The sequence below is a fragment of the Zootoca vivipara genome, chromosome 7, assembly GCF_963506605.1.
Source record: "Zootoca vivipara chromosome 7, rZooViv1.1, whole genome shotgun sequence".
Classification (NCBI taxonomy): domain Eukaryota; kingdom Metazoa; phylum Chordata; class Lepidosauria; order Squamata; family Lacertidae; genus Zootoca; species Zootoca vivipara.
The window spans coordinates 63,906,618-63,926,243 of record NC_083282.1 but is presented as its reverse complement, the minus strand read 5'-3'; the positions used below and the strand labels follow the sequence as shown (position 1 = coordinate 63,926,243).

The following is a 19,626-nucleotide window of genomic DNA, read 5'->3' as shown; positions in this document are numbered from 1 at the left end:
TTTCTTTCTATGTCTTTTGTAAACATGGGTATGCAGGAAATGTAGCCTCCTACAGTATAGGAGTTGTTTTGAAAGGACACCTTGGTATAAAATGTTTGTTTCTATAATGGCAATGTGTCAATGCCTTGATATTCAGTTTCACAAGAAGGACTACTACTTCCCAATGTGAATAATGGAGGAAAATGTCTATGTTATGCATGACTTTGTTTTATTTTGTCTTGTAATGTTTAGTTTTATTATTTGCCACTTCGGAAAATGAAAATAAACATTTTTTTAAAAGAATACATATGAGCTAAAATATTTTTGTAACTTGCTTATTAAGAGTTTAAAGCACTGAATGCCAAAATGACTCAATTTATACACCTGATTGGTCTGGGGAAGTGGGGGGGAGGAGGCATACACACAGTTCAACACTGTATTTGGGGGGGGGAAGCTGGTTTGTATGGAGTTTGTAAACATTCATTCTGAAAACTTTACTAACTAGAGATAGAACCTCTTGGGAAGAATTTTCAGACTGAAATATCACACCATAAAGCATCACTGCTTTGAAACAAAAATTATGGGCACTTTGATAAACCCTCTTCCGTGGACATACTACCGTATGAGCCCTTACCTGTTAAATTGGCGTATTGATGCTGTAGTGCTAGAATTGACAGATGAAGGGCAAGAGGCAAGCTGCCACTCTGTGCCCAATGAGGTAGATGAACCAATAATAGTGGGTGAGGTAGCAGAAGATGCATTGCGATTGGCTGAAATATAGGGACTGCTGAGGTCACTACTTCTACCAAATGAAGCACTGTAAGACAGCAGAAAATCACTTGCTTCAGAGAAGATTTAAAATATTGTTGCAGACCAGCACAGGACCCTGGTTAATTGCCGAGAGAATGTTTATCTATCAGCAAAATTAAGGCAGGGGAGATTATACGTAATTCCCTAGGCTAAGGAGAAGTCAAATGAGCAAGATATTGTATCAAGACCGAAGAAACATGGGAGATAAAGTAATAGGTTGGAAACAGGAAAAAAGAGAAGAAACAGGAAAGTGGAAAAATAAACTCAGTTGCACATACTGTATTCGTGTCAGGTTATTCTGTTGGATAAAATAACAAAATGAAAAAGAGAGAGTGAGAAGGAAAGCTCAGAAACATCCAGTAAAGAAAGAAATGGCTAAAGTACAGCTTGAGGAAGGATGAAATAGCCAACATGAAAGTGTTCAGGCACAGGTAAAAGGACCAGTAACTTCAGTTAAAACTGAAATGACTTATTTCATTTAAGCACGTATACTTTCCTGGAATGATTTTGGGCCCTAAAGTCTACCACGGTGCAACACAATGCATACAATCAGCTCACTGAAACCAACACAGATACCGGTAAGTTTAAAACATTCATAGTGGCCACATTCACTACTCAGGCTCAGGCGCTAAGAAATTTATGGAGGTCCATGATTGTCAAACTGATATTTTATGTTCTACATTAGGGATCACTAGGAAAGGCCTTCAAAAATATAACAGGCAATATCATAATGCTACTATACAAGTCTGTGGTGCAACCACACTTTGGTTGTGTTGAGTTCTGGATACCGGACTTCTAAAAGGGTTCTGTAGAGCTGAAAAAGGTGCAGAGAAGTGCAACAAAAATGGTAATGGGACTAGAACAATGTCCCTAAGAGGAAAGATCATAACATTTGTGGTTGGTTGGTTTGGAAAAAGCCCAGGATCATCCAAGGAAACTGAATGTTATAAGATCCAGAACAGACTGTGGAATTTGCTGCCAAAGGATGCAATGACGGCCACCAATTTGCACAACTTCAAAGCAAGGTTAGACAAATTCACAGGAGGAAAAACCTGCCAATGGCTACTAGCCATGATGGGTGCATACTATTCCAGGATAAATAATATGGCTCTGAATACTAGTTGCTAAGAAGCAACAAGTATGGTAAGGGCTAATGTCTTGCTTGTGGGATGCCCACAGGCCTCTCTCTGGTTGGCAACTGGGAGACCAAATGTCCTGATCTTGGCAAGGCTATTCTTATATAAACCTAAACTGTCTTATCAAACCCTAGGAGCAGCTACCACACCTTTTGTCAAATGAAGACTAGCATAAGATGGAAATGTGTCTAGCAATTAGAGGTATCATTTCTTATTTCCGTTCCTGATTTGAACTGTTATTTTCTATGCCTATACTCCAAATCATTCGGGTTGTTGATTCATAACAGACTCGCAACATTGATGTGTTCAGTAACTTTTTGCTTTTATCTGTTCGCATTTTTAAGCACTTTAGTATTATTTGAAACAAATAAATGTTTCTTTGTATTTGAAAGGAAGGTGTTTGTGCATTGTTTCAATTGATCTGAGCAATTATTTTGGACACAAGGTGCCCGTAAGGAGTAATTTTGACATTACACAGGATGCTCTACAAGGTAAAATGTAAAACTTGCCTTACTGTAGTTTCCACAAATGTATCTCACTTCTGCTAAGTCTCTAGATAAAGTGACATTTTCTGCTATTTCACACAAGACACTTTTCCTAATGTATATGATTTATCCGTATAGGAAAAACAGTGAGTGCCGAGGCATATGAAACCTGCAACTTTCATCACATTTACAAGAGAAGTAAGACTGATGCAATTGAAAAATCATTTAGGCTTCTGTCGTCACTGGTTTTCATAGTAATCATAGTATCTATCAGATTTTTGTAGATGTAAATATTAGATGGAAAGCAAAATGCAACATCTAAAAGCAGAGGTTTTAACATGACTCACCTTTTCATATAAGTAGATACATAAGTGGAAGGTGCACCAGTTGCAGGTGCTTCATTTCCCTTTGGTTCATCCCTCCACTGTTGCCGGGTATAAGAACCACTCCGTACCAAATTTACAGCAGATTCTCTGCAAATGCAATAGGAGTGGGGGATCTTAAACTGAAATCTATACTGATAAACCCTCAAGCCAACCCACAGCCTATTGCTAGTCAAACTGGGTGTTAAGAAACATGCCAGTCTATAGTGAATCGAAGGTTCAGATTGTAATATAGCTCTACATTCTGAACTATTTCTAGGGTACTAAGTACATATGCAATGCTGAGATTATCTACAAACTACCACTAAAAGATAGCATGGCCAAAATTAAAGATCAGTATACCTTTTCTGTGGCAAAGTATATTGTCATATCACTATAAAAATATACAGCAAAAATCATGCTCACAAACTAGAATTACGTGCTCCAGCTAAATAATAAAATGTCTACCACATCTAAGAATTAACTATGAATAAGAAATGTTACAGTACAGTAATAGGAGATCCAGCCAAATGTGAAGAACAGGACTATTTGTAATAGATCACATACACAAACAATAATATAATGATAGTATATTATATTAAGCATGTCAGCTATTGAAAACCAATTCTTATTCTCCATGTAAAATTTTGTTGTTGTTATCCAACTTTCCCTGCAGAAAAGACATGGTCATTCCCTTTTTAATAAATAAATAAATAAGATTTTATTAAAGTTTTTTCATAATACAATAGGATCAAAGAAGCTAACCTGAATAAGAACAAAAAACAGAAAAGGGGAAACAAAAAAAAAGAGAAGAAAAATAAAAGGGACTTCCAATTTTTCGTCCGTCAGTTACGTAAAAAAATATTCAAAATATGAGGTATTTCCCCAATATTCTGACCCAAATAGATCAATTCATTTTCCTTTTTACACAGAAGGTCCAAAAGGGGATCTCTAATTATAAGACTTTGTTTTTCCTGGATTTAATAAGAGTGATTGAGAAGAAACATATGAAAGGAGAAAGAACACAGTAGGTTTTATCCAACTAAATCACTGTGTGTGCAGAACTATTTCTGCAAGCACAAAGAAACTTCCCCTCCTTCCGTGTGCCCCTTGCACTGTCCCCAAATCTTCTCCAGAGAATTGGGGGGGGGGGACAGAGAGAAGATTTGCAGAAGGACACTTTGGGGAAAAGTGGGGGAAGCAGTTCCATTGCACTCATGGAAGTCTTTCTGAGCATGCAATGATTTAGTTGGATTCAGCCCAGTTATACAAAGGAAATACCAGGTACATTCAATTGAAAGGGGAGAGAGAGGGGGGAGCATAGAAAAAGGAAAGCCTTATAAGTAACAGAACTGTATATTGCTAAATTGTTTTTTACTTAGCTTAAATATATTAGAAGTTAATTTGGGTGACGGCCAAAACATGGCTCTTCTTTGTTTCAAACGTAAGTGGAATGATGACGTGAAACTTATGTATGTGATGCAGAAGGCGGGTGGGGAGAGAAAGAATCTTTCACAGATTCAGCTCATAAATATTCACCTCTTTAAGAGTTAAGCCCCGAATTCAAAGAGACTTACCGGTTTTCCTTTTCTTCTATGTCACCTGCACTGTTTAACCTTCGAGGGGCTATTGAAGCAAAATAGATTTTGTTGTCTTTGTCCTGTTGAAATAAAAATAAATTCCTTAACTATGTTTAATTTTTCAGTCAAAAATTCTAGAGCTGTCAAACACTTTGTGAATCAAAATACACTGTTTAAGTGTTTAATTCTAAATTCCATCAGACTGCCTCAATGGGAAAGGGAGGAAACAGAGCTTTGCTGGAGGCCCAGCTCCATCAGGCACATCCAGCCTCTGAACTGTGCCAGCTAGTCAATATAGGAAAAGCTGTTGAGAAATTGGGGCTTGAGTTTTGATTCAGATTTTCCTCTTCCCTCCTTGTGTGCTAAGTTGCTGTCATTTTTAGATTGTAAGCATGTGGGTAGGGAGTGTTTTGTTTTGATTTTATGTAAGTCACTCTGGGAGCCTTTTTGGCTGAAGTGTGGGGTGCAAATGCAATCAATCAATCAATCAATCAAGTTTAACATAGTCCACTATGGTTATCATTTAGTTTACAAATCTAGAGGAAAGAGACACCGATATACAATTCCACCATCATCACAATGCTTCTGTCAGGATTTTTGTTCTCCTTGCTCCAGTACAAATGTAATGGCCAGATCAACAAAGGTGACAGTGGTAGTCCAAAAATTATCTTACTTCCCTGCTACGCATATTAAAATATTCTGATTTCCTCCTCTCCAGTATGCCTACTGTGACTGTGGCATGGAAACTGCATGAGTGTCCCAGGTACCAGATAGTGCCCATACATCTGATAAATAGTGGCACAACTTTGCCAGCACCCTTGCATTGCTACCATCAAGTCAAGGTAGCTAAATGTAACTTCCAGGTTCAGAGGTAATGTACAGTACCTCTAAATTCCAGTTGTCTGGGAAACTAACCACAGCAAAGAGTGTTTCCTTCATGGCATGCTTGCAGGCAACCCAGAAGCATTTGGCTGGCCACTGTTGAAACCAAACTGCCAATACCCAAATCAAACCCCAGTCTGAGCCAGCATAGCTCTTGCTATGTTCCTGTTCTAATGTAGTACTACTGTCATTGCCTTGGGGCTAATGAGTACATCCCTAAGAAAAAGGTTTGCTTTAAAAATAGTTATATGGAAAGGCCTTTAACTAACACTTTATAAGGTTACAAAACTTGCATTTCAAAGTGAGGAAAGCCAGAATATTCAGCACCTTCTCTTTATTGTCTAATAATGCAGAAATCCGAGGGGTCGAAGAAGAACGATATATGGAACCATCCTTTTCTCTTGGCATGTCACGAGGAACACTTCCTTCACTAAGCGTGTTTTGGCTGCTAGTTTTCCGTAAACTTAGCCTCCATGATGAAGGAGATTCATCTTTTTGCTCTTCAGACTTGTTGAGCAATGGAGTAAACTTCAACAGAGAAAGAGGACAATAAGGAAGAGTGGTGGATATTTAGGGAAAACTAAGCTTCCAGATTGGTTTACTATTCCAGTGATTAACTTACAGTTTAAAATCATTTCAGCTATAGAACATGAAATACACATTAAACCAATTAATACAAATTTACCAGTAGTGCAGTATTTGAAGTGCCAGGCATACACATCATCCATCTGTGAGAAACAACTAATCTAGCATTGATTTCTGAACCCTAAAGCTCAGTGAACTGGTAAAATGCCTTTTTTAGAGACTATAGTGAAGCATAAGCTTGCATCTTTTACACCTCTTTTGTGCCTGTTTTTCAGACCATCCTGAATAAACCATCTTCATTGTCACTCAGTGGTGGTGGGTAATCTAACTACTCAAGTGTCTTTATTATTCAAAATGATATAACTCTTTATTTTTTTCTGGTGGAATCTCACATGTGAGAGGCTTATACAGGACTCTCTTGTATGATTCATAGCTCAGAGAAGCCGCTTGTAGGATATTAGCAAATGCTTAAAGGCCAAATGATATTGTACATATGCTTTGCACTGCAGAGGGACCATTTCAATCCAATATATTCCACCTCTGCAAGGTTATTGTAAACATTTCCAGTCCCATCCTAATGTTTAAGCTAAGAAGAAGAGTAAAGCTGAACAGCATGACATTGCCTAGTTAAGAAAGTCCATGAATGCTATTCTGAGTCCTTGCAGCAAGGACAGAATACAAGTATAAGAAAAGAAAGCCCGGGCTCCTCTGCAGGCGGTCCTCCCAAATGACCAGTATATGGACAAATGGCCTATCTTAATCTTCTCCCAAAAGAACCATTAGTGTTTTCCAAAGATGGAGTGGGCTGTCCCAGCTGAAGCATGAGATTACTGATAGTTCTGTTTCTATCATTCATCCTAATGGTTCACCTGCACAGATTCAAATCAATTACCATACTTTTAAAATGAGAATATCTATGTTAGCTTTATATATCATCAATCAACAATTTAAGACAGAATGGGATTAACCCCCTCCCCCCCCCAGCAATATTTTGAGTTTCACTTGGGGGGGGGGGGAACCTAGTACTAAATATTCTAATGTGCCGTTTCAGTTATATAAAATCTTAGCACACAGGGTCCTCTCAAATCTGGGAAAGATTACATAACCTGGGATTTCTGCTGCTATGACAACCACATTGCTCTTAAGAAAATGCAGAAGATTGTTAACTCTCTTACATGTAAAAAAAACACCTTTATTGCACAATTCTTTTTTAAAAAAATAACAATTCTTGATGACAGCATTTTCTGTTGAACAGAACACAAGAATAAACAAAAAAACAGCAAGAACCCCTCTCCGATTTCTAAACAGGTAGAAATCCAGGATTCTTATGAAGCATTAAACAATGTCCAACATAAAATTAACTGAAGAGTGCAGTTTGTTTTTTAGAATGAAAACAAGCCGGGTGGTGGAAAGGGGGATATACATATTTTCTAAGAATAAACAATGAAGATGAGGCCTTTGTTAAGACCAATTTCCTCCTCCTAAAAATTCTGCAGGTTCAGTGCAAAGAGAAATATGGCTCTTAGATCAATTTGGGGCACATGCCCTTTTAAGTAAAAATAGCAGAATATTATTGCTTCTCAATGTTTTACCAACAATTTATGCAGCTCTCCTAAAGCTATCTTGATTAAATCAACCTCATTTGCATTCTATCAGGATGACATAAATATGGTTACTTAATTTTATCCTGAAGTGGATAAGGTTGACTGAGTGGGGATTTCAGATAGGTCTCTCTGGCCCATTCCAACACTCTAGGTTCCAACCAATGTTGGTGCTCCACTTGCACAATAGAACTTCCCTCTCCTCACCTCTGCAGCCCTCTTGAGAAGATGGGGAACCCTTTTGAGCAGATTTTGGGAGTACACGGGGAAAGGAGTGAAGGAAGAAGTCCTGTTGCATAAGCAGAATGCTGCTGATGTGGCATTGAGAACAATCCTCTTCCCAATACCCAACTACACTTAAGATGATCGTCTCAAATGTCTGGTGAAATGTCTATGCACTAGATAGATACTGGGCAGTATGATCACAGCCATGCAGTAAATTTAAGAAATTCTGCTGAATATTAATGTATAATGTCACTTGATCCTCTAAATGTTTATTTGGAAGTATGCTGAATTTAATAAAATTTACTTGCAAGTAAGTTTGCACAGTATTGTAAGCTAGGATTCAAAGCAAGTTGTCACTTTTAAGACTGAAGTCAACCTCCACTTACTTTTCTGGCAGGAGCCATAGTGAAAGAGTTATGCTCTGGTGGTGGCACTTGTTCTGTGATTAGAGTTCTGGGTTCATAATTGGAATGATTAGCAATAGACTCTTCCTTTCTCTCTATAATGAAAGACCAAGAAAAAAACAAGTGACAAAATAGTTATGAACATTCTACCATAATTCTACAGTTAAAAGGGTGATGTGTCCCTGATACTCAAGTCACAGTTCCTTTCATCTGTATACTGGCCTCGGTCCAGTATACCTGAAGGAGCGTCTCCACCCCCATCGTTCTGCCCGGACACTGAGGTCCAGTACCGAGGGCCTTCTGGCAATTCCCTCGTTGCGAGAAGCCAAGTTGCAGGGAACCAGGCAGAGGGCCTTCTCGGTGGTGGTGCCCGCCCTGTGGAATGCCCTCCCATCAGATGTCAAAGAGAAAAACAGCTACCAGATTTTTAGAAGACATCTGAAGGCAGCCCTGTTTAGGGAGGCTCTTAATAGATTATTTTATTTCATTTTTCTGTTGGAAGCCACCCAGAGTGGCGGAGGAAACCCAGCCAGATGGGCGGGGTATAAATAATAAATCGTTGTTGTTGTTGTTGTTGTTGTTGTTGTTGTTGTTGTTGTTGTTGTTGTTGTTATGACTAGGTTAAGCAAGAAAGAAAACTACAAACCTCAAAAGCCATTTCCCCACAACCTGAGCAAAAACACTTTAGCTTAAAATGCAAAAATCTGTATGAGATCTGTTGACTAGCAATATTTTCTCTTAATAGCTTTTCAGTAATGTCTGAAAAAGCTTATCCATGGCAGTTAATAAATTCATTCATTGAAGTAGAATCATAGAATCATAGAATCATAGAGTTGGAAGAGACCACAAGGGCCATCCAGTCCAACCCCCTGCCAAGCAGGAAACACCATCAAAGCATTCCTGACAGATGGCTGTCAAGCCGCTGCTTAAAGACCTCCAAAGAAGGAGACTCCACCACACTCCTTGGCAGCAAATTCCACTGCCGAACAGCTCTTACTGTCAGGAAGTTCTTCCTAATGTTTAGGTGGAATTTTCTTTCTTGTAGTTTGAATCCGTTGCTCCGTGTCCGCTTCTCTGGAGCAGCAGAAAACAACCGTTCTCCCTCCTCTATATGACATCCTTTTATATATTTGAACATGGTTATCATATCACCCCTTAACCTTCTCTTCTCCAGGCTAAACATACCCAGCTCCCTAAGCCGTTCCTCATAAGGCATCGTTTCCAGGCCTTTGACCATTTTGGTTGCCCTCTTCTGGACACGTTCCAGCTTATCAGTATCCTTCTTGAACTGTGGTGCCCAGAACTGGACACAATACTCCAGGTGAGGTCTGACCAGAGCAGAATACAGTGGTACTATTACTTCCCTTGATCTAGATGCTATACTCCTATTGATGCAGCCCAGAATTGCATTGGCTTTTTTAGCTGCTGCATCACACTGCTGACTCATGTCAAGTTTGTGGTCAACCAAAACTCCTAGATCCTTTTCACATGTACTGCTCTCAAGCCAGGTGTCTCCCATCCTGTATAGTAAGTAGTAAGCACTGTTAATCCAGTTTCAAGCACATCCCTACAAAACTCTCTTCTATCTCCAAATGATTTTGCAAACAATACTTCTGCTTATGTTTAAATCAAGAGCTCACTTTAAAAGTATGATTTTGAATTTTGTATGAGAGTTACTGATGAATCCGGGGAGGGGGGTGCGGGGTGCGGACATAATTTGATAGCCATTTACCTGGGGTTACCCAACACTTGGATCCATTTTAGATTAGACTCTTGCTTCCAAAATGAATCTGGATTAGGCCTCCAGATAGTGATCAAACACATTTGTTTACTGGCTAGTCATATAATACTGTGTGAAATATATTAACTGAAGAGTAGAAAGAAAAATTGGATAGTTTCAAGGCTTAAGGCACAAATGAAACAAATATTTATCGAACTACAATAATTACCCCTGGGCAACTTTGTCTAGCTGTGTCTCCTTACTTGATGTCTATGCAGCCCCTCAAGTGACTGGTGGCAGCAAAACCCAAGCAGCTAAGGAGAATCACAAATAGCTGTAGTAACAAGGCCAAACATATGTTTAGCAACAACCCCTCTCTCTCCACCCCACCCCCCAGCTGCCATTTAAAGACTTTAAAGACTCCCTTTTTTCCTTCTGTCCATGACAGTGGACAATAATTATTTTAAGCAAGATAAGACTACATTACTGTATCTGCTTTGATGATTAATTTCTGCTTCTGAGAGAGCTATTAATAGCATAAAGAACTGGCCAAGTCCTTGTCTATTTCTGTGCTACAGCAATATATGCTGAGAAACGCATTCAGTTTTTAGATAGCAATATATTCCAGTTGGTGCGCACAGCTAAAAAAATGCAGGGTAGATCCACACATATGAGTTGTCTATTTTTTAAAAAAGTGGTGTATCTGAGTCTGAGGGAATAGAAATGAGAGAGAGAGAGAGAGAGAGAGGCAGTCATTGCTGCACACAATCACTTATGTAAAGGGATGTGCTAGACTATGGCTCTTTGGCAAAGATAGAGCTAAAAAAAAACACCTTTGTATTTCTTTACATTTGTAACTACCTAGTCCTACAGCAGTGTCCTACACCCTTTCTTTATTGACTTATTGCATTTATATCACAACTTTTTCTCCAAGGATGTCAAGGTGGTATACATAGCTCTCCCCCTCATTTATTGTGCTAAAGCAGAAGCTGATTGTCAAGACAAAGCTAAAAAAGCTGAACTTCAACTTTTCTATCCTTGGTAACTTTTCTGATGTATAACCCCCACTCATGTACTCATCCACTGTAACCCTGCGGAAGCAACAACAGAATATCAGCGTAATACAAACATTTAAGAGTCTTTGCTACATGCAATCTTGCAATAAAGCTTTACATTCTATGCTTGAGCTCTACCCACTTAGTGATCCTTTACTCATCTTAGATAGATTGCTTTGTTTTAAAGGACAACATTTTCAGAACCATTCCAGTCACCACGCCTAAATGGCTATTATACTGCTACAATATATAAATGAATGTGAAGTAACAGTGCTAAGATATTTTCATCCAATCTAAATAAAGAGCAACAGCTGGACAGCTGTAGCAATATAAATCTGGAAAACCCCTAAGACAAATGGTTAAAAACTTTTTGGAAGATGATAGTCAAGTCAGAAAATCCAAAATCTGCAGATAATTCACGTTTCAGATATTCATTTTTTAATTGCTATGCAAAAGCACTTCTTTCCATTACTGTAATTATTATTTTTGCTTATAAACATTAGACTTCAAGAAGCTATATGTCTGGAACAAGTACTGATTACAGTACACTTCTACTCACATAACTCTCATCCCCACTACAGCTTCTCACAAGCCCCCCAAAATCTCCTCTGGAAGGTGAAACCTGACCAAACATCAGGAATAACCTTCTGACAGTAAGAGTTGTCCGACTGCGGAATAGACTCCCACGAGAGATGGTGGACTCTTATTTCTTGGAGGTTTTTAAGCAGAGGTTTATGTTCTCATTAATTCCCTGGCCCATCAGTACTTAACTAGGCAAGAAACAAAAACAAAACTCAGTTCTATATATTACCTGCCTCTTTTTCAGTATCAGACTCTGAAGCTTCATCTTCCTCAGCTTCTTCTTCCTCGGAGCTGGAGCTACTGGATTCTTTGTTTTCTTCTTCCCTTTCTAGGCATTTCAGAGTGTCTGCCTCATAAAGAATCTTCTCTTTGCTGAAGTACAAGTGGTTGAGAGAGGTATTCACCACAATGGAATAAGTTAAGTAACAAACTATTGTGCTTTTAAGAAGCTGACAATATCAGAACACAAATAAGGCTTTCTACGGAATCATCTCTGCAGAGCAATGTGAGCAACTTCCACCCGTAATATAACATTGCACTAGCCTAGGCCCAGTGTCCAAAGCTTCTATCTGTACATATGTTCAGGTCCCCCCCCCAAGTTTTTAATTTCAGCCATCTTATTTTAATCATTTTTATTATATTTTTTATTATATTTATATGACTTTCCTCCAAGGAGCTCAAGGAGCTCATAACATCCCTGTGAGGTAGGTTAGGCTGAGAGACAAATGATTGGCTCAAGGCCACCCAGTGAGCTTCATGACTGAGTCAGAATTTGACCACTAGTCTCCAGGTCATTGCAAGTCACTAAGCACTACTCCACAGTGGCTCTTTTGTCAGTGAAGAGGTGAAACTGACTAGATGAGCTCCTGATCTGAGGGAAGAGCACACATTCTTCAATAAAAGGTAATTTAAAAACGAATAATAGCTTCCACATCAGCTACAAAATTCACTGGTGCCCCACCATGTTATAGATCGTGCTAGCGACTTGACTTATAGAAGCTCAAAATGGGTTACTTTCTTTCACAAATTTATAGGCTGCTTGATAGCATAAAGTCTTTGAAGCAATATACACAGTAAAAATGGAATAAGACACTGAAAGACATGCTCTAAAAACAATAAAACCAATGCAACAATCTCCAAAACCATTTCCTACCCCATCCCCACAACAATGCTCACATCAAATGCTGCAAGACACCCACACCATGTACTTTGAGATCTTACTTTTTGAAGAGCCCGCTTTGAAGTTTCCCATTCATATCAGCTTCTATTAGCTTGTTTCTTGTCTCTTCACTGCGCAGCTGTCAAAAGCATAATTAGAAAGCTGTTTTAAAGAACTACTAATGGCTCCGGTAGATCATTTTCACTATCCCCCTTCTCAAATTCCATTATTATTAAGCTTCCCAGACATTTTCTAAAGTTAAGGGATTTCGACATTACAGTGGTATTTCAGTTTAAGAACAGCTCTGTTTACTCCGCAAAACTGGAAGTAGTGTCCCGGTTTGCGAACTTTACCTCGGTCTAAGAACGAAATCCGAACGGTGGAAGGGCAACGGCGGCGGGAGGCCTCATTGGGGAAAGCGCGCCTCAGTTTAAGAACAGTTTCAGTTTAAGAACAGACTTCTGGAACGGATTAAGTTTGCAAACCGAGGTACCACTGTATTTGCATCATCTTGGTACTTTTAATGCTGACCTCTTTCAATTTAACATCTCACAAGCAACTCTCAGGTTATTGGCATACAAGTCCATGAATACTGGACTAATTAAAAGGAATAGCCAGAAACTCACCATATTCTGTTTCTTCTGGAGCATCTCTAAATGTTCAACCAATCCTTCATCGGCGACATCAAATGGTGTCTGACCCTGATGGCATGTGCAATTAGCAAACAAAAGCACTTTCAGGATGGCATTTTATTAGTTTGGAAAGGAGATTCTTTATGTTTATTAAGCAAAGTTTATAATGTACATTTCTTATTACAGTAACTGGCAAGGCTTTGAAAGCAACTTTACAATTTACCGACTGGCCATATCTTTTAATTATATATTAGCTCCCAAGTTAAGCATGCATTTTGTTATACAGATTGATTATTGTAGGATAGACCAGCCAGAGGCATGGAATAGGAGATAAATGATGGAATTTGTCAAAAATATCAGGAAGTATCTTGCAATAAAATTAGAGTACTATTCTTACACATGTAGCTTCTGATATCAGTAGTTAGGTTAGGCTGAGCCAGTACAGAGATAACACTTTCAATACTACCACTTCCAGACAACTACTAGCTAAAATCCCTCATAACTAGGGTTTGCAAACACATTTTAAAACCCTGGTTAGTATTAACCATGGTTAGGATTGGTGCATACAGAATCCTGAACCATGAAATATGTTGGGGGGGGGGCAGTCAGAGGAAAGCTTGTCATTGAGAGTAAAGGGACTGGGGGAGGGAATGCATGATCTTGTAGTTCTCTCCTAGTCTTTCAGTTATGGGCAGGATTTTATGAGCATCTCTATCAAACATTATAGCAAAGGCAATAGGATCAATGGAACATAATGATAGTAATAGAGTTGCTGGTGGTGACTGAATAAATTAGAGTTCTTATTCACCATGAAGTCCCAGAGCAGGTTACAACCATTTAAAAATACAATACTAAAATAAATTACGGTCAAGAGAATAGGGTGATCCCCATATATATATATATATATATATATATATCAAAGGCTGGGGTAAAAAAGTGCCTTCAATTTATGGCAGAAACTAAGCAATGAAGGTAACTAAAAACTTTGGCAGGATTTGAGTAATGCTTGCAATGTACTAAAAATTAAGGTAAAAATGGATTATTTAAGAAAAATAGAGAAAATAAGTGAAGCAGTTGAAAAAGACTGAAAATTGTAACCATGGAAGGGCAGAGGGGAGTCAAAGGAGTCAGGGAATCCTAAATGATGATGTTGATGTTTCATGTTTTAATTTACATTTGCAATGGAAAACTCAATAAAAAAGATTTATTGGGGGGGGGGGGAGACTAAGCAAGGTGCACCTCAACTGGGAGGAAATTCCACAGCTAAGCAGCTGCCACAGAGAATGCCATCTCCCACCCTGAACTTCTGAGGATTGTAAAGCTAGCAAAAGGATTTCCCCTGCTTGAAGAAGTGCTTGAAGAAGTGCAACTGACCACTGGCCCATCTTGTCTTCTTAGAGCTCACTGAAGGGGACTGACTATATGAGTTATTAATGCTTCATCAGAGGAGGGTAAGGTACCATCTGCCCTTCTTCAAGCAGCTTTTCTACCAAGCTCTATGTGAGTTTGTCAGCCATATCATAATCACAGCCTTAGAGCAACACCCAAGTCATAATGCAGACTAATGAAGATCCAAGAAACTTAGCAGTTCCAGCAAATTTGACTCTTGCTCAATAAACATTCCCAAAAACGGAAACATATAATGATGACAGTGACCACCTACTTTCTTACATTATACAGTAGAAAGCCAATAAATGACCCTTGAATATTTTGTAGGCACAACATCAAGGCCAAATGTTCCAAGCAAGCTAAAGGTGCCTCTAAATATTACTACTGCTTCTACCTCTTTCCACCTCCACCAACAGTTTTAATGCTGCAGAAATGATCCACTTTGAATGATTAGGGCAAGCATTAATTCAGATGCCTGATTTCATCAGACATGGAAATATATGACTTGTGAGGCATAGAACCTTCTTTGCAAATGATATCATAAATGATGTTTCATGTACCATTCACTAAAAGCAAAGACAAGAACTACTATTGGCACAAAGCCCTGCACATTTCTACAAAGCTCATGGCAGGTACCGCTTGTCTGGCCTGATTTCACCAAGGATTTTCTTGTTTACCACATTATCTCATACACACTTACTTGTTTGCTGTCAGTCTCCATCCTCACTCCAGGCAGCAAACTAAAACTGTTCGAAAGACTGGCAAATCCCCAGGAACATCCAAGACTGGGAGTGAGGTTTTAATGGAAGCCCTTAAAAAACCCCAACTCACCATAGAAACAATTTCAGTACCAAGGACAGTTAAATAAACTAAGGTTTCCTCCTACTGTTCCCATCTTTATCAGCACTAACAACACCACCAAAATACCCCAAAGCACTTTGTAACTGGTCTCATTCTCGAAGCCTAACTTTTTTTTTACCCCACTCTAAGGACTGTAGAGTAAGTGCAGAACCCAGTCTACTATCCCAGGGGTCTGTGAAGGGACTTGGTTCTTTTTCCTACTCTACCTCCTCTTTTAACTCCTAGAAGACACTGTAAATGTAGACACCATCATCATAATTTATTATTTATACCCCGCCCATCTGGCTGGGTTTCCTCAGCCACTCTGGGCGGCTTCCAACAGAAGAATTAAATAATCAATTAAAGATTAAAAGCCTCCCTAAACAGGGCTGCCTTCAGGTGTCTTCTAAAAATCTGGTAGCTGTTTTTCTCTTTGACATCTGATGGGAGGGCGTTCCACAGGGTGGGCGCCACTACCGAGAAGGCCCTCTGCCTGGTTCCCTGCAACTTGGCTTCTCGCAATGAGGGAACCGCCAGAAGGCCCTCGGCACTGGACCTCAGTGTCCGGGCAGAACGATGGGGGTGGAGACGCTCCTTCATAGGCATCATAGGCAAGGGAAAGTATAGCAGTGGTGGCAGCAGCCACAGCAAGAATGCAAGACATCACAGTTCTGATTAAGTTTGACAGAAACTTAAAATCAGGCTTCCTCAACCTCGGCCCTCCAGATGTTTTTGGCCTACAACTCCCATGATCCCTAGCTAGCAGGACCAGTGGTCAGGGATGATGGGAATTGTAGTCTCAAAACATCTGGAGGGCCGAGGTTGAGGAAGCCTGCTTAAAATCTTAATTTTCTAAGTTGTGGCAGGATGGTGATACACTTCTTGGTGGGTGTGGGTGTAGTTTATAAATTTTCAGGAAGCACCCATTTGCTCTAGCTTAGAAGTCAATTGACACATCTACAATTAGCACACTGCCAAAATATGATGCAGTGTGGGAAGGCCTTTTTCCATCAGTTTTACATAAAAATAATATCAGATAAGAGTCCAATCATATGCATAGATATTACACAAGGTAGAAAGTAGCCATTTGGACTTTTGGCCCTAAATATTTCAAATGGCCTATCACATTGAAAATAGAAATAAAGTCAAAGAACACACACACCAAAAATGTATTTTCAACAACACCTTTCAAAATACATTTCAGCTGACAGGGAGAATAAAATATGTGCATAATGCAACCTACTCTATTGACTAAAGTCAAGTAACAGGCAATAATTATATATGTGCTATTTAAGTGCATGTTTGGCTTGTCAAGGAACATCTTGCTACTGGGGGCTCTTGTATTAATTTAATAGTCTACAGCTCACTAACCAGCTTGTTCCTGGTGTCCATGTCACACAGTGCTTCAGCCAAGATAGAGCAAGCTTCCTTCACTCCCCAATGTGCAGCAGCATGGAGTGGAGTCCATCCATCATTGTCCTGGACATTCACATCATACCCAGCTTGGATCAAGAGCCTAAGAAAAGCAAGTGAGCAAGAATGGCAGCAGTTCAGTCATGCAGCTTAAGAACATGCAGTGGGCTTTATGAAATAGGTTTATACCCTGTGAGAGACAAGTGTGATAAAGCACACAGCTCAAAGTGTTCCAGTCATGGGTAGAAGCAAACCTGGAAAGAAAAGGAAGAAGTTGCAGGAACAGCATCCTCCAGCATGGGCAAATGTGCCATTACCCAATATACCAGGCATAGGGAAACTCAGCCCTCCAGATGTTTTGGGACTATAACTCCCATCATCCCTAGCTAACAGGACCAGTAGTCAGGGATGATGTGACTTGTAGTCCTAAAACACCTGGAGGGCCGAGTTTGCCTATGCCTGCAATATACAATATAGTATTATACTATAGGCCCATCTATTTTTTAAAACTCCCAGGGGCCTTGGTGGGACACATAACTTTTGTTGTTGTAGTATAAATCTAAGCGCTTACATAACTCATTTTATTAATAACCACAGTATTGGCTTTGATAATATTTTTGTGTTGTCCAATAAATAAATAAAGTGCAAAGCCAATATTCCTAACTGTTCTGCAACCTTTTTATAGACTACATGAATGGAGTTTGAGAAACTATGGTCCTCTTTAACTACAGTGCAGTAGTGTCTCAGGCAGAAGTATTTCCTAACCTTCCTAACTGAGATTCCTCTGAAGATTCCATATTAAACAGGTCTTCTGTATCTATTTTGCCACTGAACTTTCACCCCTTCAACAATGAATTCCTTCTTGGCATAACAACTGGAAAATTACCTGCATGTTGTTTACTTTTCCAAATTCCTCCTCACTTCCTCTCTGATGAACTGCTGTTAGTGTGAAACAATGACACCCATTTATTTTACTCCACAATGTTTTTCATATATTGGAATATGAGGGGGGTGTTAATCCTACACAACATTCCTGGCAGGAGAGAAGGGCTAGACAAGTGAATATAAGGCTGTGTTGTGAATGGCAGTGAAGGTTGTTTCCCTACTGCCATCCAACCAGGTGGCTGTCATTTCAGTGTCTTTTGCATCTGCATGTTATTATGATTACATTAAAAAAAACCACTCACTGTTGATCACTCCCACAATGCACAGCTCAGAAAATAAATGAACTTTCAGGGGATGTGTTGGACAGATTTCAAAGCAGGAAGACAATGAACAAGGAAGTATTCAAAATAATTGTCAAAAATTATGCAGCAGATATGTGCTTTACTTAAGAAGTTGTTGCTTCCACTTTGCTTTCACCTCTTTAGTCTAGGTCCATACTTAGGCTGTAATGCTATACAAACTTACCTGGGAGTAAGTTCTACTGAACTCAATAGGACTTACCTCCAAGCAGACAAAAATAGGATTGCACTGCAAGCTACAAAAACCTAAGTCTTATTGGTGTCAAGTCACAACCAACTTGTCACATTTATTTCAATGAGATCTAAGTTCAGCTGAGTCTGGATCTCAACTATTGTTTAAAATAATTACTAAATATTTAGAGATTGGCTTTTAAAACAAACACCTTCAATTGGCACAGTGCAATCACTTAATAAGGAGCAGATCAGAAAAGATTCCAAGAATTCTGATATTTCTTAGTATTAAAATCACCAAAAGCCTGGTGAAACCAGGTGCAGAAAACCTGCAAAGGCCCATGATACTATCCAAACACTGAAGCTAAAAACTGGTGCTGCGTAAGTAAACTGACAGAACTAACATTTGTAAAAATGTTTGCCGGAAGCTACCTCAACACAAAAAGCAAGCATACCAACACATACTGAAAAGTGTTGGCCAACAAATGTTCTCCATACCAAGAAACTAAACACTCAAGTAAGCACAGGAATGTAATGTTCAATAAAGCTTTTCTACACTGCTGTTATGGGTCAGCAAACTGAAGATATGCCCTGGAAAAGTAACATAAAGCGGGCAAGTATTACCATTTAAATCTATCAATCAACTAAAATCAAGTTCAGGTACTTTTTCCTCAAGTTGATAATATGAATACATTTCATACTTACACAGATCAAGACAATACTGATCTAGCAGCTAAGCCTCTATGTTGCAATTACAGCCCTACCCTGCAATAATAGCTATCCTTGAAAAACCTATCCTAGTCATTAGCCAGCTGTAAAAACCCTACAAAACCTTACACTTTCCCAGCCATGCTGTTAGTTTGTGTATATCTTATAAATGCTGCAGACAATAAATTATAAGAAAAGAAATCCCACCGAAGCCAACTATCAGAAAATCCTGGAGACCTTCATTTACAAACAAGTGAACAAGTGTAGAAACAAACAACTGAAATGCAGCATATGTCCCATCCTTACAATGCTAGCTCCAGAGGATGGAGAAATCAGGTATTTGCAAGGGCTCAAGGCTAATCAAAGGTCCATCATACAAAAAGTACTATTATTCCTACTTTTTTTCGAGAAACCATGGCAGCCAGTGAATATTTAGTGTGTACCAACAGCCTCTTTCCGGTTAAGGGGGCTCACAAATAATAACTAGCTCTACAGCTAATATGTTGCAGCTGGGCCTTCATCCTTAGCTGGGGGTGATATTAGCTAGCAAGAGAATATGCAGTAATTTTACACTTAGGTTTAAGATAAAAGTTGAAAGCCCACTTCCACTGAACTTTAATCCCCAAATAGAAGAAGAAATGGCAGATACATTAAATCACTGCGT

General features: G+C 39.1%; 1 protein-coding gene across 10 annotated transcripts in view; it reads right to left on the bottom strand.

The window, feature by feature from the left end:
- Positions 1–19,626, bottom strand: part of PPP1R12B (protein phosphatase 1 regulatory subunit 12B) — a 105,392-nt gene that overhangs the window by 65,034 nt on the left and 20,732 nt on the right. For 5 of the 10 annotated variants that reach the window (XM_035122901.2, XM_035122902.2, XM_035122904.2 and 2 more), the window contains 9 exons: positions 16,798–16,942; positions 13,192–13,266; positions 12,628–12,704; positions 11,636–11,778; positions 8,032–8,144; positions 5,562–5,762; positions 4,350–4,432; positions 2,758–2,883; positions 614–796 (listed from right to left, as the gene is read on the bottom strand). In XM_035122901.2, the coding sequence (XP_034978792.2) occupies positions 614–796; positions 2,758–2,883; positions 4,350–4,432; positions 5,562–5,762; positions 8,032–8,144; positions 11,636–11,778; positions 12,628–12,704; positions 13,192–13,266; positions 16,798–16,942 (1,146 nt within the window). Of the gene's footprint in view, positions 1–613; positions 797–2,757; positions 2,884–4,349; positions 4,433–5,561; positions 5,763–8,031; positions 8,145–11,635; positions 11,779–12,627; positions 12,705–13,191; positions 13,267–16,797; positions 16,943–19,626 lie in introns of those variants that run through there. The other 5 variants (XM_035122908.2, XM_035122909.2, XM_035122906.2 and 2 more) reach the window with 4 other exon arrangements.